Raw genomic sequence first — 24,745 nt, 5'->3', positions numbered from 1 at the left:
AGAGACAGAGTCCAGAGACAGAGTCCAGAGTCCAGAGTCCAGAGACAGAGTCCAGAGACAGAGTCCAGAGTCCAGAGACAGAGTCCAGAGACAGAGTCAAGAGTCCAGAGTCCAGAGACAGAGTCCAGAGACAGAGTCCAGAGTCCAGAGTCCAGAGACAGAGTCCAGAGTCCAGAGACAGAGTCCAGAGACAGAGTCCAGAGTCCAGGCACAGAGTCCAGAGACAGAGTCCAGAGACAGAGTCAGAGTCCAGAGACAGAGTCCAGAGTCAGAGTCCAGAGTCCAGAGACAGAGACAGTAGATCAGATCAGCTGCTGCAGGACGACAAAACCTGTGAGAGAAAAAACAAAACCTCATTGCACCTGGTCCATCTCTCCTACAGACTGAGCCGTCTGTCAGGTGACTCACCTGACTCCACTTCCTGTTCCCGCTCTGCATGGGCATGGCCAAGATGCAGGAGAACAGCCTATCAGAGAGAAGCTCTTCATCAGGGAGGCGTGACAGGAACTGAGCTGGAGGAGCGACACAAGAGAACAGAATAAAATACAACAGTCTTCTATCTTTGATGTGTCCTCAGGAGGTCTGAGTGTCCTCAGGTGTCCTCAGGAGGTCTGTGGTCCAGCTTTGTAACCACATGTCTAACTATTGAAACTGGTCGAGTCCAAGTCTCAGGTCCAAGTCCACTATGATGAGTCTCACCATTCCAGAGTCCAAGCCCTTTGTCATGCCACTTCAGGTCAGGACTCAAGTTACTCAACACAGGTCTGATTCAAAACTCAAGGTTCTCAAGACCAGTCCGAGTCCAGATTCAACCACCTGAGAAAAGTCCAAAGTCTCAGGTCACAAGTTCAGGACAAGTACCAAGTCCACATGAAGGCATAAGTCCAAAAGAGTACAGGTCTAAGGTCAGCTGCAGCTGTTTTGTGCCTATGAAAGCTGATTGAACCTTGTGTGAGTGATGTCACCGAGGTAACAAAAGGTGAGGCTCACCTATGCTGATCAGGTCCATGTGCAGCAGGACGTTCTGGTACAGTCTCAGGATCCCCAGAGCTGTCCTGAACAGGAACTCCTCCCCATCCCGAAAGAAAACGTCCCAGACTCTGCACGCCACGTCCAGGGGGAGGGGCTTCGTGTAGAGAGACAGGATCCTGGAGGTGGGGTGTGTGTGTGTGTGTGTGTGTGTGTGTGTGTGTGTGGGGGGGGGGTTCAGACACAGGCCCAGGACGTGGTCAGCAGGGCTTAGCACAAACACTGGCAGTGGAGGGAAACTGTTAGCCTAGAGTTATCGAACCCTCCAACAGCTCCAAGTATGTTTGATTGACATGTTTCTGGTCGGATGAACAGGTTCACACCATGGAACAAAAATCACTTCAATATCAATAATCAATATTTAGAAACCAGTCATCAATATGTACATTAAGACAGCAACAAGACTGTATCTGTGGTTAATTAGACTCACCAGTCCAGGAGGTAGAGGTCAGGGGTCACACCTACAGACTGGAAGTAAAGGAAGAGATGAGGAAGAGTCTCCTCCAGGAACACCTGGAAGGCCCCGAAATACCTGTACATCTGCAGGTAGAGGGAGACAGTGAGCTACGTCCAACAACACACACACACACACCGCACGCAAGCACGCACACACACACACACACACCAGCGGCTGGTCCACTCTGTAGAAAGCCAGCTGACAGGGTCTGTTGATCAGGTTGGAAAAACTGATGAAGGCTTCGACTTCGTCCATGTTCAGGATCAGAACAGCTGCGATGGAGGACATCCCTGTGACCTGGGCGAGAGACATACACACAGACTGTGAGACAGGGAGAGAGAGACTGTGATGGATCCTGCTGGATCAGCCTGAGGGGGGGCAGAGGGAACCGGACCACAGTCATAGACTTGATGTAGAACTGTTTACAAGTCTTTAGTCCAAGTCTCATGTCATCTAGTAGTCCACATGAATCCACATGAGTCCAGGTCGAGTCTGGGATCACTGTGTGTGTGTGTGTGCGTGTGTGTGTGTGTGTGTGTGTGTGTGACTCACATATCCCACATCAGGTCTGTAGCAGGTGTAAGCTCCCAGAATGCTTTGCAGCAGGTCGTGGTAAGGACCACCCTACAAAATAAAAGTCTGAATTCACTTCCTGTCTCTGCAGCTTAACATCCTCTTTGACTCGACTGTCTCACCTGCTGGAAGACGCACAGCGATGGAAACGTCCTGGAGACATCCTGGGTGATCAGCTCCAGACTGGACTCTCTGTCCGACAGTGACGCTGTGTCTGCAGGTAAATGTCTACAGGTGAGTCATCACCAGGTGAGTCCTCTCCAGGTGAATGAGTCGTCACCAGGTGAGTCCTCCACAGGTAAGTCGTCACCAGGTGAGCCAATACCAGGTGAGTCTCTGTGTTTCTTACCGTCTGTCTCTGTCTTACTGACGATCCATTTCTCCTTCGCTCTGGAGAGGAAGATCTCATACAGCTCTGAGAAGGAGGAGGAGGAGGAGGAGATGATTACCAGGTGTTGCAGGTCTCAGGTCAGTGAACATTGCCCCCCATCTTGTTATTACCTGCAGTGATGTTGAGTTCATTGCTGATGGCGAGGCACCACACTCGTCCCCGGATGCTGGACGGTAAACCCCCCCACCACAGGTCCTGAGCACGCCGACTGGACCTCCTGAAACACAGCAGGAGGTCAGGGAGAATAACACACACACACACACACACACACACACACACACACACACACACACACTGTGGTCCTACATGGACTCCCAGTGCGGCAGGATGTGCTGGTTCCAGACCATGGTGGCGTTGGAGATCTCTTCCTCCTGTCTGAACCTCTCCTTCATCTGCTGCTGCCTCCGCTGAGCCTCCTTCAGCTCTGACAGGGAGGAGGACACAGACCAGGTCAGGGAGAGCTACTGAAACAACCCCACTCGTGTGGGAGGTGCAGCAGGTCAAAACAAACACACCTCTCCTCTTGGCTCCAGCCACCATCTGCTCGTACTGCTGCCGGTGTCTCTGCGTCTCTTCAGCCGACTTAGCGGGAAGATTCCTGCACAAACACAGTCAGGACATGCTGAGACAGGAAGTGGTTAAATACACACACAGAGGTTAAATACACAGACAGGAAGTGGTCGTACGGTGGGCGGTCCTCCAGGATCAGGGCCGTGGTCGACAGCGGTTCAAACTCCACCTTCCTTCTGCTCTGCTGCCCCGCGGCATGATGGGAAGGGGAACTGCGTGCCTCGAACTCCTGCAATGACACAACACACACCTGAGTCGCCATGACAACTAACACAAACAGACAGGGACACAGTCTGAAGATGAGGAGCAGGGTCAAAGGTCACAGGTCAAAGGTCTGTACCTGCTGGATGGTCCGGGCCTGTTTGGACGGACTCTGTCTGGGAGGAACTTTACCAAACAACTTCCACCCAGCAACACTGTGACTGACGGACTGCTGCCTCCTGCTGCACACACACACACACACACACACACACACACACACACGCTGCGGTGAGGATGATGTCCTGATGGTACGTGCTCTACCAGGTGAGCGAGAAGACGCCCCACAATGTACACAATTAATGGTTATATTGTTTATTCAGTGTAATAAATGAATGCTAATAAAGAACTTCAAATACCTGAAATATAAAATATTATCAATAAAGAGCCAAGGACAATTATCAGACAAGTGTCTGTGTGGTGGTTTTAGTCTCTCTGGTGGTTTTTAGTCTCTCTGGTGTTTTTAGTCTCTCTGGTGGTTTTAGTCTCTCTGTGGTGGTTTTAGTCTCTCTGGTGGTTTTAGTCTCTCTGTGGTGGTTTTAGTCTCTCTGGTGGTTTTAGTCTCTCTGTAGTGGTTTTAGTCTCTCTGTGGTGGTTTTAGTCTCTCTGGTGGTTTTAGTCTCTCTGGTGGTTTTAGTCTCTCTGTAGTGGTTTTAGTCTCTCTGGTGGTTTTAGTCTCTCTGTGTTGGTTTTAGTCTCTCTGTGGTGGTTTTAGTCTCTCTGGTGGTTTTAGTCTCTCTCTGGTGGTTTTAGTCTCTCTGTGGTGGTTTGAACTCTACAAACTAATATATATGAACCGATTGATTGTGGTCTTGAGGATCTGTCGGGTCCAGGTCTGATGTGGTTTACCTGCTTAAGTACTCGACGATCCCCGGCATCCTGGACTGCAGCTCAGACTCTGAACCTCCACAGTCGTCCTGAGCCAGATCACCTGGAGCGCTCTGCCTGCGACCACACTCGAACGTGTTCCTGGAGCGAGGAGCAGTGGTGGGGGGGCCCGGTGACAGCTCCGTGATGAAGGCCTCATCAGAGTTGACCTTCAGAAGGTCAAAGGTCACATCCCCCTCCAGTGGCCCAGAGTCTGAGGTCAAGGTCACAGGGTTCACATTTACCTGAGAGGCCTTCGATGACCGTACAGAAGGGGCTGGAATATCCAGGTGGTGGTCAGTGCCCCTGGTAGACCCGCCCCCACAGAGCCCCTCCAGCCAGTGATGCGGGTTAACCATTGACCCACGGGATGCCACGCTGTCTGGGCACCAACGGTTTGTTTCCACATTTGGTCTAAACCTGTCTGTATATGATGTATTCGTGACATCATTGATTGTATAAGACCCTGCCCCCTGATCGTCGCCTGTCTCCTTGACATCAGAGGAGCTTCTGATTGGTCCTCGTTGGCCACAATCTGACCCAGAGTGATGTGAACAGGTAACGAGATTCTCCTTCCGGTCTGCTGAACATTTAACACACTGAACAGCTGGATGGGGAGTGTGGCCCCGGGTGATAACATCAGCATGGGAGACAGGCTCATGATGATGATGATGACATGGCGAGGACTCATCTGTGTTGGTTACGGTCACCGATGGAGACGAATCATCGTTTCTTTCCATTTCACTCCAACAGCCACAACAGGATGAAGACACTCATGCACTTCCTGTCTTTGACTTAAAAAATAAAAGTTTTGGAAGTCTGACAAATCTGAACTTTAAAGTCCATTAAAAGTTACACGTTCCTTCTACCTTCAGTCTCTTCAACATCACATATCTTTCGTCCATGTTCAGTGATCATTAACGGAGACTACGTTATCAGAGATCCGACAGCTCATGATTAAATTATAAAGTTAAAGTCTAAATCTAAAATACCTGAGAACGAAAGCTTTCTCAACAACCATCAAAACGCTAAAAAGAAAGTTCTGAAAGTTTTCACCATGTGAGGATGAAAAAGTTTAGGAAAGTCTTTCTTGTAGAACTGACATTTCATTTTTGTAAAGATCTAATTTAAAGAAATCTGGACGGATTTGTTTAAACTTATTGAAGCTCAAGTGATATTTCAGGTTTTATTATAATGGGAGGTTTGTTTCTAGTTTCGAGTTAAATGATCTTCTTCTGTTAGTTTATGACCAGACGCCAAATATTTTATCTTATATCCTCAAGTCTTCTTCTTGTGTGGAGAAAAAATATGATCAGAATATAAATGTGTGGGGTTTTTTTTACATCAAAAGTGACATTTCAGGCATTATGTTGAAGGTGAACTCACTTTCCTTGTCATTATTTAAATAAAAAGACTAATCTTTTCCTGGTCTTTTTCTTGTTAGAGTATGAAAATCTTTTCAGGCTTAATGTCGGTAACTGGAAACAGGAAAAACACTGATTTCCTCTTTTTTGTTGGAAAAATCTTGTGCTTGCGATTTTTATTTTGAAGGTAACCCCCGCTGGTTTCCAGTCTTCTAATGTTTCATGTTTTATTTTGAAGGTGGCCCCACTGGTTTCCGCTGTTGTTGTCAATTACTTATCGTTACCTCCTCTCTGGAGCTCCTGTCGGCGCCGCTCGGAAGAAACCAACCCGGTCACTGCCCCTCATCCTCGGTGAACAGACAGTAGAATCCTCCGGAGCTTCATACCGGGACGCGGAGACCTCAAGACGGCAGAAACACGGTCGGTCGGGCCGCTCTCATCCTCTGAGGTAACAGGTGAGCTCGGGGTGGAGAGGCGCCATCTTCTCATGTCCGGTGACGTAGGAGGGCTACGTAAAGCGTGACGTTACATTGATTAATCGACATAGAGGAATTTGGCGTTATATGGAAAAATATATTCATGATGACTATTGAAGATCAGTGTTGTAATCAGTTAATTGAAGATATTAATTACAATTAAATCAATTTTTGATAATTTGATAACTCAAATATTGAATTACTGGTTAAATTCTTTTATATTTGTTTTTTGTGTGTTTTCATCTTCAAATAGAAAAAAAACTGGTTTGTTTTGATAATTTCACACTTTGTATTTTATTATATTTCTTTATCTTACTGTTTCAGCCCAATGTCGTTTGTATGTTCTGACCGTATTCTTCAGTTTATACACTGTTGGTTGTGATTGAATGGTTTATGGTTTCAGGATAAAAGTATGAAAATATATTTATAACAGCTATTCCGCTCACAGCAGCTGGACGGAGGCCGACACATGAACTCTGTAGATTTTATTCATATTTTTCAAACATGAAAAATATCATCTATAAAATTATAAAAAGCAACAATGTGCATATTTACAGACAATTAGAGCAACATAATTAACTTATATTCATGGTTTCAACCAACCAGAGTTCAATATTTCAGTGGGCGGGGCTTATATCATACAGGTGTCAAGTGGTTAAAGATCACAGACTGTGTCCACAACAAATACAACTCCCAGAGAGCATTGCTGTAAGGATGGAGTCGTCTCCATGGTTACGGCCTCAAAACCTGGAGATTGTGGCTGTGTCTGATCAAAGGAAAATATCACCTGAATCCGCCCACATCAACACGTGAGCTCTGATTGGTTAAAACAGGTCCTCTTCCTGTCTAACACCCACCACCTCGTCAACAAACTGAAAAAATAAATTCTATCCTCAAAAAAAATATCATTCACATTCATGTTTCTCTGAATGTTCAAAACTCACTTAAAGAATCTGTGAATTTTAATCCAAACATCAGAAACTAAATGTAGTTTGTTCTTCGTGAATGTTCCAGACTCAGCTGAAGAAGCTGGAGATTTTATCCTGTCAATCAAACACCTGAACAGAGCAGGTGTGTTTTCATGCGTAGCCGCACTTGTGCAGCTTCAGGTTGCGTTGGTCCGAGTATCTCTTCCCACACTTGTCACAGATGTACTGTTTCCCGCCGGCGTGCACGTGTCTCTTGTGCGTCCTCAGGTGACTGCCCTGGCTGAAGGTCTTGCCACATATGTCACAGGTGTAGGGCTTCTCCCCGGTGTGGACACGCAGGTGCAGCTTCAGACTGTTGGCGTTGTTGAACTTCTTATCACAGGCGCTGCAGGCGAACGGCTTCTCGTCGGAGTGTGTGCGGCCGTGTGAGATCAGGCTGCTCTGCTGGCTGAACGTCTTGCCGCACTCTTTGCAGCTGAACGGCCGCTCACCGGTGTGAATCCTGCGGTGGATCTTCAGGTTCACAGACTGTCGGAAGCTCTTTCCGCAGAGGTCGCAGCTGAAGGGCCGGTCGCCGCTGTGGATCCTCTGGTGATTCTTGAGGTTGACGGCGTGGCGGAAAGTCTTGGAGCACTGCTCGCACTTTAAGGGTTTCTGTCCGGTGTGGATGAGCTCGTGAGTTTTGAGCGTGACGGCGCGGGTGAAGCCTTTCCCACACACATTGCAGACGAAGATCTTCTTGCCGGTGTGGGTGTGTGCGTGGCGGTGCAGGTTCTGCAGGAGGTTGAAGCGACGGCCGCACACGTCGCAGCCGTACGGCTTCTCCCCGGTGTGGATGATGGAGTGCGTCTTCAGCTGCGCCTGCTTGGAGAAACACTTCCCACACTGTGGACACTCGTATGGCCGCTCACCGGTGTGCGTCCGCATGTGGCTCTGCATGCTCTGCCGCTGACGGAACGCCCGGCCACAGACGCTGCAGGGGAACGGCTTCTCCCCCGTGTGGATGCGGTAGTGAGACTTCAGGTTGCTCTGAGATGTGAAGGATTTCCCGCACGCCGTGCACATGAAGTACTTCCAGGTGACGCTCTGCAGGACAAACTCAGGAACGCCAGGACCTTTCTCCTGCAGGTCTGCAGGAACCGGCTGAGCGGCTTCAAGTCGAGCTCCTGGAGGGAAACATACAGATGTGTGAACTACGACCTGTTTGTTCACTGAGGTGGACTAACAAGAGTAGGACAGACCTGCACAGTTTCCTCTGAAGCTTCAGATCAGGTTTCATCACAGTCAATCATTCAAATCTCATACTGATAATAACAATGTAGAGAGACAGTTACTGTCAGAACCTGAACCCACAAAGACCTGGTCTCCATCTGAACCCTCTCAGGAACCCAAAGACTGGTTGTGAACTTTACGACCTGACAACTGCAGCAGCTGATCAGCTTATAGAACATATTAACATAGCGGACATTTTCCTCTGACGTCACGCTCAAACTCTGTCACTATAGGATGATGTTGTCCTGCTGTGCTGCATATTTCAAGGTAAAACCACATATTTGATAAACTATGAGCTACAGCTAACGTTAGCATCAACCACTTCTTAGCTAGCATTACTGTTTGACAGAGCTGCGTGATACAAGACGAGAGAAATTCATTCATTCTGAAACATCAACACAGAGCTCAGACATGTTTAGTTCAGTCTGGAAGTGAAACACTGGATGGAATCAAGCTAGCCATGTAGCATTAGCTGCCCTGCTAGCTCTTCACCTGGTGAAGTTAGCAGTGATGCTCCTCTGTCATGTGACTGTATCACTGTGACTGAAACCATACAACATTAGTTCATGTTTAACCAGCGGATTTAGTCATCTGACAACTTATGACTAACTAACATTGACATTTATGTTAATTGATATCTTCCTGTTTGCTAGCCTAGCATTAGCTTCAGCGTTTCCGGTGTGGGTCGGTCTTCACCTTCAACATCTGGAGAACTCATCTGTCCATTAATCAATGTGGTCAAAGGAAGGTGAAGTAAACAACGATGCCTCACAGGATTCATTCAGAGACATTAAAGTGTTCAAGACTTCCTGGCCTCAGTGTGACGTCAGAGGAAAATGGCCGCCGTGTGAATGTGGTGTGTTATGATTCATCTTCCTGCCATGTTTATAAACACTGTTGGAAACAGCTGGTGTCTGTGGTGACCAGCAGAGGGTGACCTCTGACCTGCAGCTGTATATGAAGTTAATCTACAGGTTTTTTCACACATAAACTCTTCACGAGTTAACCTCTCTGCTAAACTGTACTGACAGCTAAACAGATAACCAGCTACCCAGATTAACTAGTAAGTGACTTGTCAGATAATAAACTTCTAATTAAAACTGGTTCAATCACTGATGTTTGAACTGGTTTATTGTGTTTTACTGGTTAGAATCAGCTGGTCTGTGATCACTGACACTGAAGGAACCAAACCAGGAGAAGCTAAAGACAGCAACTCCCATGATCCCTCACTGCTTCATGACGTCATCAAACACCGTCTTTGATTATTGTTCTGAAGGAGACAGAAGCGACTTTGGGTTTAAAACACCTAAAACATTCAAGCTGTGAAGCTGTTGCTACTGAGACACTTCCTGTCAGCCTGTCAGAATAAAAGCCTTTAGGCTCAATACATTCTGTCCCATTAACTACTGAAGGCTTTTAATGTGAAAGAGACAAAGGAAGTGCAAAATTAACAACAAACAGAGGGAGTGATTCAATCAGTGACAGATATTGATCTCTGTGTTTGATTGGGACTTGTATTGACAGATATTGATCAGGTGCTCACTCTCAGCGATGGCTCCCAGGTTGATGTTTCCGTTTTCGTCTTTGACGGTGACCGCCATCACAAATGGGGTTTCAGCCACCTCCTCCTCTTGTTTGGTCTGCAGTGATACAACGTAGAGACATCACAGTCAGGTCTGTATCGCATCACTGATGAACAGGTGAGTCAGCAGGGGAGGAGCCTTACCTGAGTGGACTTGTCTACCTCAGAGTTCTGCAGGCGGAGTCCGTACGAGTGTTCGAGCTCTGTGATGACAAACCACACTTCACGTTAGAATGACTTCAGCCTTCCTGATTGGTGTGTGTGATCGGCGGGGGTGGGGCCTCCATACATACCGACTTGTGCGTTGTTGATGACATTGAGGATGCTAGTCTGAGGTCTCTTGCCCCCCCTCCCTGACTCCATTTCCACCAGCAGTTTGGCTTCATCCACGATGTTCATGATCTTCCCCAGAGCCTCGTTCCCAAGAGTCTCCATGATGGAGGCAAACAGCACCTGACACAGGGCAGAGGTCACAGGTCAGAGGTCAGACACATGCTGGATGAACTCTGACATTAGCGTTCAGCTGTGTTAAAGTAAAGTCTTGTCCTGGAGGACATGAACATGGCTGCCGTCTGTTTCTTCACTATAATCAGAGTTTAACCTTAACCTTGTCACTGAAGGAACCTAACATAGCATAAATAGAAAACTACATTTTAACTGACTCAATTCAAACTGTGTTTAACCACAGCTGACTAGAACCATTCACATAAAACAGAGAATACGTTTCCAACAGTGACTCATCAGCCGGGGTCCAGCTCTCCAGCTGCCCCGCTCCTCACCATCTTCTCCCGGCTCTCGTCCTGCGCCCTGCCCCGCAGAGGCGGCTCCTTCCCGGCGCCGCTGGTCCGGACCTCCAGGCTGAGCAGGAAGGCCGAGCTGTCCTCCACCAGCTTCTTGAGCTCCGCCACCGCGGCGTGGACCAGAGACTCCATGACGGTGGCCAGCTGGGTGTGCAGGGCCACGGGGGAGCTCATCCCGCCCGCTACAGACCGCCGCGGCTCCAGCTGAACCAGCTAACCCCGGCTAACCCCGGCTAACCCCGGCTAACCCCGGCTAACGGCGCGGAGCATCGGCTGGGCTCCGTGTGTCCCGTTTTCGGAGATAGTGAATCAAAGCGACACTCACGGAGAAAATAACTCTGACATTTACCAGCTGACAACACACCAGTGCGATCGGAACCGGAAGTAGCTTTTATTTCTCTTCCGGGTCGGGCAGGAAACAGTTTCGGCTCTTGAACGCAACATGCAGTATTTTTTAAAGTTCTCTGATCCGTGACTGAAGTAAGAGGACTCCGTTACAAACCAAAGTCCTGCGTCCACAATCCGGTACAGGACGATCCCGAGACAGTTGGTTCTGACAACTTTATAGTGTTGGATCCGAACAGAGCTTGAACTGTGGACCTTTATTCGCCTTTTTCTTTAAAATGAGGACTTTCTGAGTCTGGTGGAAGGTTTTCAGCAGGTTTCCTCTTAATGAAATCAGTATTAGTGTCCTGCAGGGGGCAGACACTCCTCTGCTTCACTCACAGGAAGAAGCAGAAGAAGAGAAGGTCAGAACAATTCCCTCATCTTATTAAAACACTGCTTTTATTAAAACACTGCTTTTAATAACAGTATTATCTGGTCCATGTGTCTCCTTCATCTGTTTGATCATTTCTCGCCTAACTTTATTCAAATCCAGCAACTTAACGATTCTTATGGGGAAACGCTCATGAGAAACGACCCGAACCTGAACCGTAAAGACCCGCGTGTCTGATCCGGCAGAGGTTTCTGAGCTGACTGCCAACCGTTCAGTTATTAATGTTTTTGTTTATATGATGCGTTTCTGTAAAATAAAAAAGTTTCTTTGGTTTAATGTAAACCAAAAAACAAACAAGCTGTAGATTCACGTGTTTAAATAATAGAATTACATTTACCGAAAACAAAACAGCCAGATTGTTAAAGTGGGTTTGGTATTTCTGTCTGTCCCACGTGGTAGAGACAGTGTGTGTGACCGTCCCATTAATAATATTAAAATATATACAGGAGTTATTTCTCCATATGTTCACAAAGACATAAATAATAACATCCTGGCGATTTATGTATTTATTTACATATTGTATTGATGGGTTATCTATTGTTAGATATACTTATGCTCGTATTTGTGTCTTTGTGCTAAGCTATGCTAACACTTTCACCCTCCTCTGTTCTTCGTGCTAAGCTAGGCTAATAGTTTCCTGTGTCCTGTGTTCAGCTGGTCCCTGTTACCAGCAGAGCCGCTTCAAACCAGTGCAGTCCGATCCAGACTGGTTCTGCTTGGCTGCCATGTTGAGTTCTTTAAGGATCCTCCTCTCTGCCACAAAGTGTCCGGCAACCCGCCGCTGCTCAGGCTTTGTCTCCAGGATGAGGTTCAGTAATTCCCAGAGACCTGATTGATTAACAGTCAGATTGATTGATTGACACTCTGACTGATTGATTGATTGATCATCCTCTCAGGTATGTGAACAGGCTGAAGGAGGATGATGCGTCGTGTGCTGCAGCGCTGCAGAACGGTCGCATTTTCCTGTTCCACCGCCTGTCTCCTTTGCTGCAACGCACCGAGAGGGGAACCTTCAGACCAGCTGCACTCATCAGCTCAGGTACACAACCACAGAACCTCAGATAGGGAACCTCAGAACATCAGGTAGAGAACCTCAGAACCACAGAACCTTAATTAGAGAACCTGAGGCAGACGAGCTTAGAACCTCAGGTAGAGGACCTCAGGTAAAGAACCTCAGAGCCTCAGGTAGAGGACCTCAGGTAGAGAATGTCAGAACCACAGAACCTCAGGTAGAGAACCTCAGAATGTCAGGTACAATAAGAGAACTTTAGAAAGATAATATCAGTAAAAAAACAAAAAATAAAAGACAGTCACACTTAGAACCTCAGACAGAGAAACCTGCAGAACCTCAGTGGAGAAGAAATAACCTGAGGAATGTGATTCTCGTTCCAACATGCCTGATGTGTCATGTTCCAGATGTGCAGGCGATCCTGGAGAGACTAGGTTCCGACGGATCCCTCCTGAGGGAGTCGGTTCTGATCAACTGCTCTGAACAAAACCAGGCTCAGTTCTGTTTGGATGTCGGTAAGAACATATTAATCCAGATTACTGATCTGGGTTCTGGTCTGATGTGGTCTGTGTTTGGCTGCAGGAGAACTGGATCAGGAAGCAGTAGAAGAAGAGTGTGAAGGGAACTTCGTTGACCTGAGGAAGTCCTTCTTTCTGCTGAGCGGAGCAGAGGCCCCTCTAGTGGCCCAGGTCAGGAACTACACCTGGACCCCTCACTGTTTCTGTCCTTTATTTTGAAATGCTGCAGGAAATGACAGTTTAAATTTCAGTTTAAAGGCTCAGTTCACCCACATTAAAGCCTGGAACTGTCTGTTGTGGACTAGCTGTTTGAGCTGTTCTGGTCCTGGTCTCCCCTGCAGGGTCAGGCTCTGCTACGCTGGCATCAAACCAGCAGGTTCTGCAGCGCTACAGGTCAACTCACCCACCGGAACCAGGCGGGCAGTCAGAGAGTCTGCAGCAGCAGCGGCACAGTCTACTATCCAAAGGTAAACCAGACCTGATCCCGGTCAAACCCAGATCCAAACTACATTTAAACCAGACCTGAACCAGATCTGAACTAGATCTAAGCTGGATCCGAACCAGATTCAAACCAGATCTGAACCAGCTGTTAACTTTGGTGTATATAAGGTTCCTGGTCTGACTGGTTCCTGACTGGTTTCTCCTGGTCTGACTGTAGATGTCTCCGGTGGTGATCGTCCTGGTGTCTGATGGGAAACGGTGTTTGTTGGGTCGACAGTCATCCTTCCCTCGAGGGATGTACAGCGCTCTGGCTGGTTTCTGTGACATGGGTCAGTGTCACCTGTCCGTGCACACACCTGTTGATCACCTGTCTGTTTACCTGGTTAAGGTTTAACTAACCCACCTGTGTGTTCCAGGTGAGTCTCTGGAGGAGGCTCTGTGCAGGGAGGTGGCAGAGGAGGTGGGTTTGGAGGTTCAGAGTATCTCCTACAGCTCCTCACAGCACTGGCCCTTCCCTCACAGCTCCTTCATGCTGGGCTGCCACGCCTCTGTTAGCCCCGCCGACACACAGGTGAGCTCAGAGGAAGAATTCTATTGATATTAAAACACCTGAAAACACCTGAACCTGACAGTTGCACCTGCTGTGCTGTTTCCTGTCCAGCTTGATGTGGACCACACGGAGCTGGAGGACGCTCGCTGGTTCAGTCTGGAGGAGATTAGCTCCGCCCTGCAGGTGAAGACTCCGCCCAGGAGAGGTGAACCCCCCGTCCTCTGGCTCCCCCCGAAACACGCCATCGCCAACCGACTCATCACGGAGTGGGCGGTCCGGCAGCGAGAGTCCGAGTCCTGAGACCCAGAACCAGGTCTTCATCTACACCCAGATCAAGATCCAATGAGCTTCTTCATGGAACAGACTGTCATCACGTCTAATTTTTAATGACTCAAATGAACATTTAATTACATTTCTACAGTAAAACACAGAATCTACCTCTGAGTTATTGTTATTAGTATTATTTTTATTACTCTGTTCTAGAAACTTATGACATTTAATTAAAAAGTGAAAAAACTTCCTCTGATTCTCTGAAGACAAGTTGCTTCAAACCTTAAATTGAGACACAAGTCAGTGAGATCCAGATCCAGTCCACACTCATTCAACTTGGTCTAATAGATCAGGTGAGTTACCTGTAGAGGAGCTCACGTCTCATCATCACTGACTTCCTGTCTTTAACTATTGAATCTAAAATTACAGTAAAATTATGAAAATATAAAAAACACGAGAAATGAGTGGAACATGTTTTTAATCAGGAAACTAAACAAATAAATAAATAAATACAGATGACTGTTTGTTACCATGTAAAACTACAATGCTAACGCTAACACTCAGTCAGCTGAAACATTTATCCACCAGAAATATAAACACATGAAACATTAAATCATTGTAAGTGTTAGTGAACGGCTGAATCTGATCCACAGACCAGCAACCAGTTTGACCAGCAGAGACACAGACAGGGACAGCTGTGTTTCAATAACTGACCTGCTCATTCATCAAAACCTCCTCCTCCTCCTCCTCCTCCTCACTTCTTCTTGGCAGGTTTGTTGTTGCAGTATTTCTCCTCCATGCTGCTGATCAGAGAACTGAAGCTGGCCTCACGAGACGCTGCCCTCCTCTGACGACAACAGACAAACAAACAAACAAACATCTGTAGAAATTCAAGCTTTCTTTCAGCTTATTTAAACGTTTCAGGTGAAATAAAATCTTTATTTGAAGAAAAACAGGGAGAGTGCTGCACAGGCTCAAAAAGGTGTTGTAGAGAATGTAAAAAAGAAAACTGTGGAACCAGGTGCTCCAGGATGGAAGAGATCAAATGAGTCTCGTGAAGGTTGAAACTGTACAATGGCAGTAAATGAAAAAATGTTGGTATCCATATTCAAATAAAGGATTTTTAGTTTCACATCTACAAGCTGCCGTCGTACAGTTTCAACCTTCACCAGACTCATTACACTGGACAGTTGGTTTTTTCTAGTTTATTTAAAATCTTTATTTATTTAATGTAAGTTTCAGTAAATTTGAAAATGTTGATCATGAGTCACTTTTAATTAACTGCAGCTAATTTTAAAACTCATCAGTTGATCTCGTTCAAACATTGAAGGCATTTAGTTTGTGAATCAGTGAATCTTCATTTAATTCATTTTACAAAACTTTACATTTTAAAATAGAAACATGTTTCATTATAAATGATCCTTATATTAATGAACTTTTATTAATTCAAACAGATAAAATGTTGTAGTTTGTCACCTTGACGACGGACGACAGGTCGTTGACCTCGTCCAGACTGAGCTCCTTCTTCAGCTGCTCAGACTGAGCACGCTCAGTGTCCGCCTGCACACAAACACACAGCTGATGATGTCACAGTGGACAGTGTGACATCACTTCCTCTTCACTGATAGATTTCTGATTGGTCTGATCAGGTTAGTGTATTGATTATTGATCACACTGCTCACTTTGCGTTTTCGTGCCGCTTTCTTTCTGCGGTTCTCGTGTGTGAACGCTCTCAGAGCTGGCAGGTCGCCGCCGTCGATGGCTGCCTGCAGGAGGTCAAAGGTCAAAGACTTTTTAACACAAAGAGAATTTCATTCCACAGCTGTCACTGTGCACGACGACACGTTCAAAACTGTAGGACTTTTTAAAACTTTCTTTAGGAAATTGAGTTCAGCGCTGTTCAAGGCTAAGACGGGCAGAGCCTCTGCTGGGGTCAAAGGTCAGCTGTTTACCTGCAGGATGTGTCTGACCCGCGGCTCGTCGTCCGGTCCACAGCACAGAGCTGAGTCCAGGATCTGGTCCATGTCCCCGCTGCAGTCTCTGTAGAGACGCAGCAGGTCCTGCTGCTCTTCATCTGAACCGTTATACGTCTGCTCGAAGTTCACGATGTCTTGCAGGGTGACCTGCAGGACAGAGAGGCGTTCACTGACACACTGTGAAACACACGTGTGACCTCACACCCATCATCAGACAGCTGAACTTCGATTCAAACTCAGTTTCGTTTATTTCATTCAACAGTTCAACTGGTTAACAACGTGTGGACTAATTATAAAACCCTGAAGAATGGGACCTGGCTATTTCCTGGGCAAATCTGTATGTGTGTTTTTAAACCCTGAAGAACTGCAGAGCTGCATCAGTGCTGGAGGAGAGAGAAGAAGAGGATGGACAGATGAAGGGGTGAAGAAGTTACTTTAGGAAACAGCAGTCTCCAGTATTCATCCCAGTCTCGTCCTTCTTTCACAGTGTCCGACTCTTCGTCAACGATGCCGTGCTCGTCGTACACGGCTCGCTGCTCTGCGACGCTCAGCACAGCGTACACTTTCCCCAGAGTCTGAAACAAACAGCAGGCCTTGAACTACTCACAGCTGCCATCTCGCTGCATTCAGGTGTAGTAGGAAAGTGTGATCAATCATTCAGATGAAAGGAAAAGAAAAACACCTTAGAATAAAGAGTTTTTATGAGATAAAGTTGTAAAACAAAGTTTTTGTGTTAAGATGCAGTTTGACACAAAATCAGATGAATAATGACAGGAAGTCTCAGTGTCGTCAGAATAAATATAATAACAAAATGAATATATAAATGAGGAAAAGATGAAACCATCTCTGTGTGTTTTCTGTTTTATTGTTTCATCACTGAGATCATCAGACTCTTCAGGTTTTACCCAAATATAAATGCATTATATCAACATATATGGGATTTAAATATATGAACATATAAAATAAAAACAAACATATTTAAAAATTATATATGAAACCTATTAGAAATTGGAACAATTTCATTTACTGACATATCTGTCTAGCCCGTACAAATATATGTTTATGTATGTATACTTTATATATATTCATGTATTCTATGTATATATTTTTATAGAGCACTTTTCTAAACCCACAGTAGAGTCCAAAAGTCTGAGATTCTTTCCCAGAATGTGGAGTAAGACATGTTTAAAATTAATGAGAAATTTATAATAAAAACATAAATAAACATTGATTTTCTATACGTATGTTGTTTTAATAAACTTGCAAATATAAATTAAATATACATTATTAACATACTGTATGTGGTCACAACATCTTACACCCTATAAAAATTGATATTTTTTAATAATGTACATAAACAAATTGTACTATTTCATATCACATATTATTTACGTTATAAACTTACATCTTCATATATCAGAGGATGTATACACGTGATCCTCTTATAGGTGACACATATGAGATGTATTACATTTGTGTATGGGTTATCTCTGTCCTGAGTAGGTTCAGACTTCTCTGTGACTGACACTGATGTCTGTGTGTGTGAGAGCCGTGTTGACCCTGTTCTGTAGAGACCCGGGCCCGGGATCTGACCTGGAACTTGCTGGTGGCCTGCGGGTCTTGGGGCGCCCGGTCTGGATGGACCTGCAGAGAGGTTTTGTAGTAACCTCTCCTGACCTCGGCCTCCGAGGACGACAGCGGCACACCCAGGACCTCATACAGGTCTGAGGATCCGAACAGGTCCCGACAGTCCTCCAGCAGACCCATCGCCAGGCTGGAACCAGAGATTGACACTCAAAAATCAGGTTATATCAACAATTATCTGGACCTTCTTTAGGCCGAATGAACCACCGGAACCAGGTGCGGCTCTCCGTCATCAACCCCACTCTAACGCGTTTCTACTTCCGCCTCTAACAGTAAAACACTGAATCTACTGATTTCTGAGCGGAGTTTTTCTGGAGCAGAGGGACCGGAGCGATTGTCGGCTCCTCCCGGCTCCTGTCACCGCCCGTCCGTGCAGCCCTCCCCGCTGTGCTGGCCCGATAGCCGCAGGATCCAGTTCTCATATGAAACAATGACGTTTCTCACCTGAGACCAGTGTTTCAGTGTCTTCAACCTCAGAAACGACGTTAACGCGTTCTCATCTGACGTAAACACTATGAAAAGTGGCGACGTCATTGCGTCATTTCAACGCGACATCGTTTTATAGTTTTTTTTTTTTGGTAACGTTTTATTGAAGTAAAATGACCACTACCACAAGGTAAACATACTCAGTACAAGTTTTAAATGAAATATAATTACATTTAATTAAAATTTTAAGTTTTAACAGGTAAATGTGATGTAACAGCTCAGGTTCTTTCTCTTTAAAGAAACACTCACGGATGCAGAGCCAGTGGAGGGACGAATAAAACTGCTACGTGACTCTGAGAACAGCTGCTTATATTAGAAGAACTACAGTTCCCAGCCGGCCGTTCGGCTGTACACATGTGGCGGGGAGCCTCAGACAACAGACGGCGGCATCATGTCTGTGTTTATGGATTTAAACTTGAGCTACACGGCGGACAGGAACGCCCTGCAGAGTATGGTGGACACGGCTGCTCACCGTGAGTCTCCTCTCCGGCTCTCATCTGAAAACACTAGCGTGACGGCGGGAGTTCTGCTGCTGAACGGAGGCTAACTCAGCTAGCATCAGAGCTAACTCGGGCCGTTACAGATCTGTTGGTGTCTGTGTTCACTTCATTCTAACAGCTGGTTGGACACCAGGTTCACCACAGTGTAACTTATTTCACCAGTGTGCGTGAGTCTGAAACGAGCAACAAACTCTGCACCAGACTCCGTTTTAATGTTTCTCTGGTTTTTCGTTCAACGACTGACCTGCTAAAACAACATTTAACATGTTACTCTCAGCGAAGCCCTGTGTTAGCTAATGTGTAGTTAATGTAAGTTTTCGGTGTTTTCCACCCTAAGATCAACAACACAGTGTCACCTCCATGTTTAAGCTTCTCTGGTCTCTGCTGCTTTATTAGAATAGAACTGACCTGCCAACAGAGATGTTGATAAACAGCATATTCATCCATAAACCACATATTTATACAGAGAGTTTGCTGTTTTGGAATAATAATAAACGCAAGAAGAAACCTGATTGAATTACAATTAATTATTGAATTATCAGACACCTGGGTTATTACAATCGATTTCATCAGTGAATGCAGTTCAAAAGATCACCAAACCTCTGTTCAAAAACACATCATTTCGGTTAAGATCCCGGTTTTTCTCAGCATAGAGGTTAGAGGTGAAGCATGTCGAGTTACTATGGTAACAGTGTGAGGACGACCAGATGAATAATCATCACTGATCTGTGATTGTTCTTCTTCCTGCAGTCGGTTTCTCCACAGTCGCCATCAACTACTTGTTTGAACCCACGGCCAAAAAGAAACAGGTGAGTGACCGCACCTGCTGCGCTGCGTTCAGGAACACAATCACACGCAGGAAAACACAAACACCAGCACGTCAATGTTAGGAAACGGGAAGTTTAAGATAAAAGTAAAAGTCAAACCCTGTAAGGCCAAAGGTTTATGGACATGAACTCAGACTTCTAAGATGACCTGAAGTCTCTGTCCCTCCACTTTTATTTTGTAACTGTGTGTATTTCCTGTTTGCAGGAAATCCCCACCCCCACGCCGATCAATGAGCTGATCGATCAGTTGCCGATCGTACAGGTACAGAGAGGATGAAGCTGATGATGTGAACGTGTATTTACAGTATGTTAACACCTGTGTGTGTGCGTGTGTGTGTCAGGGCCGCTCTCGTCCAATCAGAGTGCTGAACAGACTGACAGTTGTGATGTCAGACTCCAGTCACTTTGTGAGTGTTGATGGATTTTATTCTGGTTTCACTGATTCTGCCTCAAACACCCGGAAACAAGAGGATTTACGTGTGTGTGTGTGTGTGTGTGTGTCCGTGTGTGTGTGTGTGTGTGTGTGTCCGTGTGTGTGTCCGTGTGTCCAGAGGCCGACTGCTCCAGAGTACCGTAGCTTCGACCTGCTGGCTGTGCAGCCGACCACAGAGAAACTCTTCCATGTAAGATTCACTGACACTCTGTACATGTGAACATCTGTCTGACAGCTGTTCACTGTCCCTGTGCATATAAAGATTTAACATTCAAAACTTTACACTTTAAATACTGCACACCTCAGTGATAGTGAACTCTCTGTGTGTGTGTGTGTGTGTGTGTGTGTGTGTGTGTGTGTGTGTGTGTGTGTGTGTGTAGGCAGCCTGTATGTTGTATGACGTTGACATCATCTGTATCTCAGTCACAGAGAAACTTCCTTTTTTCTTCAAGAGAGCACCGGTCAACGGGGTGAGAGTCATTATCATTATTATCATTATTATTATCATTATAACAATAATAATTTACATTTAAAGTGTAAATTCGTTCAGATGAAAGAAAATAAAAGTTTCACACTCACATTAAGGTCTGGTTCCTCTTGATGAGTCGATGTTGTCGCCCTCTGTTGGTCAGAGCTGGAACTGTTTATACAATATATATCATTGATCAGGTTTAAATATCCTGTGTGTCTCTCTCTCTCTCCGTGTATGCGCAGGCTGTAGACAGAGGCCTGGTGTTTGAGGTGTCGTACTCTGCAGCCATCAGAGACTCCACCATGAGACGCTACACCATCGCCAACGCCGTCAGTCTGATGGACAGCTGTAAGGGGAAGGTATGTCCTGGCTGTCCCCAACAGGCTCCTGTAGCTGTGACATCATGTGTGATGTCACCGCTCTGCCATAACAACAGATTAACATCAACAATGTTTCTGTCTTTCAGAGTGTCATCCTGTCCAGTGCAGCTGAGAAGGTCAGTGATCAATACATCAATCATACATCAGCAACTGGTTGATCAGTATTGATCAGTGTTATATCTGCTGTGTTTCAGGCTCTGGAGCTCAGAGGTCCATATGATGTCACCAACCTGTATCCTGTTACAGCTGTGTGTGTGTCAGTCAGGCAGTCATGTTGTTGTTGTTGTTGTTGTTGTCCTGACCTGCCTCCTCAGAGGTTTGTTGTTCGGTTTGTCAGATGGAGACGCTAAAGAAGCCGTGACCTCCACCTGTCGCTCAGTGCTGCTGCACGCAGGTGAGACTGATACTACTTTAGTATTGATAAGACTGTCAGAAGTACTGTGTAGGTGGCAGTGCAGGTGAGCTGTGTTCTCATTGGACAGACAGAGCCAGGTGGATGTATGTACAGTGATGGTAACAGGTGAACAGATGTGGCTGAAAGCTCAGGCAAAAGCCTGCTGTTGGACCTTTGAGTTGAGACTGTCTCAGGTGTGTTGACATGTGATCGGCTGATCTGAGGTGAACTCACCTGTCGTGTTTGTCTTCAGAGACCAGGAAGACGGCCAGTGGGATCATCTACACCATGAGGAGCTGCAGTGAGTCGTCCTGCCAGCAGGAGGCTCCGCCCCCCTCTGAAGGTTCACTGACACTGACGCATCAGCTAACGCATCAGCTGACACATCAGCTGACCTGCTCTCTGCTCTTCTGTTTTACCTGAACAGGTGAAGCTCCTGCTGCCAAGAGACACAGACCTGCTCTGACTGAGTGATTGACAGCTGAGGAGGGCGGGACTTCTAGGGCTGACAGGCATTTTCTTGTTTCAATTGTACAAACTTGTTGATTGACAGGAGAAGATTTTGATTTTCACTCATTTTTCCTGTGAACTGATTCGATGATTTCTGATTTGACTTTCATGATTTGGAAATAAACAGTTTGAAGAGTCGGTGTCAACTCAGTGATTCATGTTCTGTTCAGTGATGAAAGTCATGAATATTATAAATATAAAATATAAATGTCCTGTAAAGTAGCTTAGCATACTCAGACATTTACCTTCCCAATGTTGCTAGTTGTTTGCTGCTGATTGGATAGACGTATCCTAGCAACAGATTTACACATTAACTACAGTATTTACAGCTACTGTCAATCAAACATACACATTCCCCAGACACTGTCAATCTGACTCCAGTCTGATCATCCTTCAAAAATAAAAGCACAGAAAACATCTGAATAGGTGAACACACCTGTCCCATCACAACCAGAGGCAGCCTCCTATTGGTCAAACGGTTGGGTGGGGACTAATGGGGCTCTGAAAATAAAAATCTGATCAGTTTGATGATCAATAATTATATTAGTAAAATTTACAGTGTGGGTTCAGAGATGGTCACACACACACGGCTCTATCAATAATCACTGTATTGATCTGACAACAGAACTCAGGTTTCAGACAAAAGTTTTATTTTGAAATTAAGCTGCAATGCAAACGCTGCCCTCTGATTGGTCAGACCCAAAGCAGGAAATTATGTAATCAAAAATAGAATTGTTTTACATTCCGTCACATTAAAAATAAACTGGTTTAAAATATAAAACTCTGCTTCATAAAAATAGAAATCTACAAACAGGAAGTTTCCCTGTAATTAACACGTCTCTGTCCCTTTAACACACAGGTGTGGATATTGGGGAGGATCTGATTGGTTGACAGTAAACACCTGATGTAAACAAACAAACCTGATGTGGATCCCTTTCATTATTTGCCATTAAAAGCAGTGTAATAGCCCTTTACTGAGTAACCTCAGAGACAGTGAACGCCTCTTGAGAACAATGACATCAGAGGCAGTGGGGAGGTCAAAGGTCAAATCACTAATCATAGCTGGGAGTCACTGATTATTGATTACATATCATTAACACATAAAACTACACAAATTAAAGTGATGAGTTCACTGCATGTCAGACAAATTGCCGCTGTGTTCAGGTGTCTGACAACATGTGAACCAATCAGACATCAGGTAGGAGGAGAAAGAAGTTTGATTGGATAGGAGGAGCAGGGGGCGGGGCTACAACAGTGATGCTAATTATTGCTCTTACAGCTCAACGTTAAAGTAACATTTTGCTGAATTTTTTTTCCAAATTCCACCTGATGGTGCATTCAAGGACACGTGGACATGTGAGATTTGAGAGTGGGCTGTGAGCTCTGCGGTCAGAAAATCAACCCACACGGAGGAGACAGAGACGGATTCACATCAGATGTTGGAAAGTCCTTGAACACATCAGCAGGAATATATGAACTCCTCACCTGGAGTTAAAGAGTCAAAACGTGACAAAAGGTACCAGATTGGTCCGTCAAGGTGAGTTAGTGAAACACCTGCAGCAGGAATCTGAGTTGACAGCTGCAGTGTGGACGGTCTCTGAGGGTTTTCAGGACAACAGAGGACCATGAAGGGGGTCAGGAGGTTGGGGGGCTGCTGCTGCTCCTTCTCCTGCTGTAGGAGTGTTGTTGCTCAATGGCCCATGATGTGGTTGATGTGGCCCTGAAATGAAAACAGTGATTTCTATGGAGAGCTGCCGTCAGAGGTCAAAGGTCAGATTATAAACCAGCCTCAGCAGGTTTGATCATGTGACCACCTGCTTCAACCACAAGTGAAATTAACCTTTATCTCTCACACACTTACTGGTTCTCCTCCGAGACACCTGGGACAGCAGAGCTGAGGAGGTCTGGATCGGACCTGCATCAACACACACACACACACACACACACACACACACACACACACACACACACACACACACACACACACAGTATGTTAACATGTTACCATGGAAACAGCTCCATGACCAGAGCAGTGTCACATGACTAAAGGATTGTGTCTGTTTGTGGCTTGTGGAAACAGAGATGAAGAGTGAGGAGGAAGAGTAAACTTCACTTCACTATATGTGTTTCAAATTCACAACCTGCATCTCCATGGCAACAGCTCCAATGCTCATGGGTATTGTAGTATTTAGACAAAAAGCTGATTCCTCATAAGAGTAAATAAATCAAACTGTGACATGAATCACAACTCTCAATGAGCCTTACTGTCTGTCGTCATGACAACCTCCACCGACCTGCTTTTCTTCTTGCTGATTGGTCACAGGGAAGCTGTGGGTAGTCTCCATTGGACATTCAGCTGTCTGGACCTCCACCTCCAAACACACCCGCTTCTGAAATAAAACATCATCATCATCATCATCATCTTCATCACCGTGAGTGAATGGAGGGTCTTTGTAGCACCAGTCTGTCATTAGGGACTTTGAAGTGATGCTACGGCGCCCGTATACATTCCAACATGTTGCCCTAGTGACGGAAATCAAAGGTCACTAAGCAACATTAACTCTAACAACAGCTGCTTCACTTCTGCAATATTTATATTTTCATTTTCATTATCTCTCCAGCCACACCGGGTCAAAGCCACTCTATGTTTTTGAGAACATCTGGGAAAATGAATAAAAAGTGATGTTAAAATCATGTCAACGTCAGCTTTACTACACTCGTTAATACACTTCTAAAGACTTGGTACTCTGGCCTTGACTCCTCTCTCGCTCTGCTCCTCTCGTCCCCTGGCACCTTCCACTTGTGGCTGAGGACTAGTCCTACTGTCAGTCCTGACTCATTAACCGTATCTCGTCAGTAACATGAATTAACTTTTCTTTCCCATATTAGAACTAATGCTGTCTGCACTCTGCACTGTTTCACCTGTCCTTGTGATTCTCCTCATCGCAAACTCTCTTTTTAAGATAATCTGTGATTTGAGACATTTCTG

General features: G+C 45.7%; 5 protein-coding genes and 1 long non-coding RNA gene across 14 annotated transcripts; 2 read left to right on the top strand and 4 right to left on the bottom strand.

Annotated features, from left to right (window-relative positions):
* Nucleotides 1–6: 6 nt before the first annotated feature.
* Nucleotides 7–5,929, bottom strand: LOC111657180 (TBC1 domain family member 12-like). Of its 3 annotated transcripts, XM_087174824.1 has the most exons (15): nt 5,794–5,929; nt 4,128–4,939; nt 3,361–3,463; nt 3,137–3,249; nt 2,966–3,048; nt 2,757–2,874; nt 2,561–2,667; nt 2,409–2,474; nt 2,182–2,273; nt 2,039–2,110; nt 1,655–1,783; nt 1,460–1,569; nt 991–1,148; nt 409–512; nt 7–331 (listed from the first exon to the last, which is right to left on the bottom strand). In XM_087174824.1, the coding sequence occupies exons 2-15, from the start codon at nt 4,883–4,885 to the stop codon at nt 308–310; spliced, it is 2,037 nt and encodes a 678-aa protein (XP_087030950.1). In that variant the 5' UTR covers nt 4,886–4,939; nt 5,794–5,929; the 3' UTR covers nt 7–307. The 3 variants fall into 3 exon arrangements, with proteins under 3 accessions (XP_087030950.1, XP_023265025.2, XP_023265026.1); XM_023409257.2 differs by lacking the exon at nt 5,794–5,929 and having other exon boundaries at nt 4,128–5,740; XM_023409258.2 differs by lacking the exon at nt 5,794–5,929 and having other exon boundaries at nt 3,361–3,460; nt 4,128–4,641.
* Nucleotides 5,821–15,087, top strand: nudt13 (nudix (nucleoside diphosphate linked moiety X)-type motif 13). Of its 3 annotated transcripts, none has more exons than XM_023409247.2 (9): nt 5,821–5,957; nt 12,001–12,154; nt 12,243–12,385; nt 12,763–12,870; nt 12,938–13,044; nt 13,215–13,340; nt 13,532–13,643; nt 13,731–13,885; nt 13,976–14,384. In XM_023409247.2, the coding sequence occupies exons 2-9, from the start codon at nt 12,072–12,074 to the stop codon at nt 14,162–14,164; spliced, it is 1,023 nt and encodes a 340-aa protein (XP_023265015.1). In that variant the 5' UTR covers nt 5,821–5,957; nt 12,001–12,071; the 3' UTR covers nt 14,165–14,384. The 3 variants fall into 3 exon arrangements, with proteins under 3 accessions (XP_023265015.1, XP_023265017.1, XP_023265016.1); XM_023409249.2 differs by having other exon boundaries at nt 5,829–5,964; XM_023409248.2 differs by lacking the exon at nt 5,821–5,957 and adding an exon at nt 14,906–15,087 and having other exon boundaries at nt 12,023–12,154; nt 13,976–14,177.
* On the bottom strand, nt 6,456–10,742 carry LOC111657173 (uncharacterized). Its single transcript, XM_023409245.2, has 5 exons — nt 10,548–10,742; nt 10,062–10,221; nt 9,913–9,971; nt 9,730–9,826; nt 6,456–8,080 (listed from the first exon to the last, which is right to left on the bottom strand). Exons 1-5 carry the CDS (start codon nt 10,740–10,742, stop codon nt 7,065–7,067), a joined length of 1,527 nt encoding a protein of 508 aa, XP_023265013.1. The 3' UTR covers nt 6,456–7,064.
* LOC111657177 (dnaJ homolog subfamily C member 9-like) lies at nt 14,596–18,270 on the bottom strand. Of its 2 annotated transcripts, XM_023409255.2 has the most exons (7): nt 18,199–18,270; nt 17,704–17,884; nt 16,545–16,685; nt 16,087–16,257; nt 15,817–15,900; nt 15,611–15,694; nt 14,596–14,981 (listed from the first exon to the last, which is right to left on the bottom strand). In XM_023409255.2, the coding sequence occupies exons 2-7, from the start codon at nt 17,875–17,877 to the stop codon at nt 14,889–14,891; spliced, it is 747 nt and encodes a 248-aa protein (XP_023265023.1). In that variant the 5' UTR covers nt 17,878–17,884; nt 18,199–18,270; the 3' UTR covers nt 14,596–14,888. The 2 variants fall into 2 exon arrangements, with proteins under 2 accessions (XP_023265023.1, XP_087030951.1); XM_087174825.1 differs by lacking the exon at nt 16,545–16,685.
* On the top strand, nt 18,259–21,894 carry rpp30 (ribonuclease P/MRP 30 subunit). Of its 4 annotated transcripts, none has more exons than XM_023409254.2 (13): nt 18,266–18,370; nt 18,480–18,713; nt 19,491–19,549; nt 19,773–19,829; nt 19,909–19,974; nt 20,119–20,190; nt 20,381–20,470; nt 20,715–20,831; nt 20,939–20,968; nt 21,047–21,084; nt 21,167–21,246; nt 21,500–21,547; nt 21,674–21,894. In XM_023409254.2, exons 2-13 carry the CDS (start codon nt 18,632–18,634, stop codon nt 21,718–21,720), a joined length of 786 nt encoding a protein of 261 aa, XP_023265022.1. In that variant the 5' UTR covers nt 18,266–18,370; nt 18,480–18,631; the 3' UTR covers nt 21,721–21,894. The 4 variants fall into 4 exon arrangements, with proteins under 4 accessions (XP_023265021.1, XP_023265019.1, XP_023265022.1 ...); XM_023409252.2 differs by having other exon boundaries at nt 18,353–18,370; nt 21,500–21,589; XM_023409251.2 differs by having other exon boundaries at nt 18,265–18,370; nt 21,500–21,894.
* Nucleotides 21,895–22,384: 490 nt separating this feature from the next.
* Nucleotides 22,385–24,298, bottom strand: LOC111657176 (uncharacterized). The gene is made up of 3 exons (XR_002760916.2): nt 24,051–24,298; nt 23,618–23,671; nt 22,385–23,476 (listed from the first exon to the last, which is right to left on the bottom strand). It is a non-coding gene; the product is annotated as an uncharacterized LOC111657176 (long non-coding RNA).
* Nucleotides 24,299–24,745: the final 447 nt, after the last annotated feature.

Source organism: Seriola lalandi, unplaced genomic scaffold (assembly GCF_002814215.2).
Source record: "Seriola lalandi dorsalis isolate HSWRI2012SDOR001 ecotype SW California unplaced genomic scaffold, Sedor1 jcf7180002054386, whole genome shotgun sequence".
Lineage (NCBI taxonomy): Eukaryota > Metazoa > Chordata > Actinopteri > Carangiformes > Carangidae > Seriola > Seriola lalandi.
The sequence above is the reverse complement of the archived record's forward strand: the minus strand, read 5'-3'. Positions and strand labels throughout refer to the sequence as shown.

Excerpts from the sequence above, each read along its gene's own strand:
- LOC111657180 (XM_087174824.1), bottom strand. The coding sequence starts at position 4,885 with ATGGAAAGAAACGATGATTCGTCTCCATCGGTGACCGTAACCAACACA. Across the intron at positions 1,570-1,654 it reads ACAGAGTGGACCAGCCGCTG|ATGTACAGGTATTTCGGGGC; the intron begins GTGTGTGTGTGT and ends CTCTACCTGCAG. Across the intron at positions 1,149-1,459 it reads GACCTCTACCTCCTGGACTG|GATCCTGTCTCTCTACACGA; the intron begins GTGAGTCTAATT and ends CCCCACCTCCAG.
- LOC111657173 (XM_023409245.2), bottom strand. The coding sequence starts at position 10,742 with ATGAGCTCCCCCGTGGCCCTGCACACCCAGCTGGCCACCGTCATGGAG. Across the intron at positions 9,972-10,061 it reads CATCAACAACGCACAAGTCG|AGCTCGAACACTCGTACGGA; the intron begins GTATGTATGGAG and ends TTGTCATCACAG. Across the intron at positions 8,081-9,729 it reads CCTGGGAGCCATCGCTGAGA|GAGCTCGACTTGAAGCCGCT; the intron begins GTGAGCACCTGA and ends GTTTCCCTCCAG.
- nudt13 (XM_023409248.2), top strand. The coding sequence starts at position 12,072 with ATGTTGAGTTCTTTAAGGATCCTCCTCTCTGCCACAAAGTGTCCGGCA. Across the intron at positions 12,155-12,242 it reads GGCTTTGTCTCCAGGATGAG|GTATGTGAACAGGCTGAAGG; the intron begins GTTCAGTAATTC and ends TCATCCTCTCAG. Across the intron at positions 13,644-13,730 it reads GGCTGGTTTCTGTGACATGG|GTGAGTCTCTGGAGGAGGCT; the intron begins GTCAGTGTCACC and ends TGTGTGTTCCAG.
- LOC111657177 (XM_023409255.2), bottom strand. The coding sequence starts at position 17,877 with ATGGGTCTGCTGGAGGACTGTCGGGACCTGTTCGGATCCTCAGACCTG. Across the intron at positions 16,258-16,544 it reads GGAGACTGCTGTTTCCTAAA|GTCACCCTGCAAGACATCGT; the intron begins GTAACTTCTTCA and ends TCTGTCCTGCAG. Across the intron at positions 15,901-16,086 it reads GGGTCAGACACATCCTGCAG|GCAGCCATCGACGGCGGCGA; the intron begins GTAAACAGCTGA and ends GACCTCCTGCAG.
- rpp30 (XM_023409251.2), top strand. The coding sequence starts at position 18,632 with ATGTCTGTGTTTATGGATTTAAACTTGAGCTACACGGCGGACAGGAAC. Across the intron at positions 20,969-21,046 it reads TGTCCAGTGCAGCTGAGAAG|GCTCTGGAGCTCAGAGGTCC; the intron begins GTCAGTGATCAA and ends GCTGTGTTTCAG. Across the intron at positions 21,085-21,166 it reads CCATATGATGTCACCAACCT|AGGTTTGTTGTTCGGTTTGT; the intron begins GTATCCTGTTAC and ends CTGCCTCCTCAG.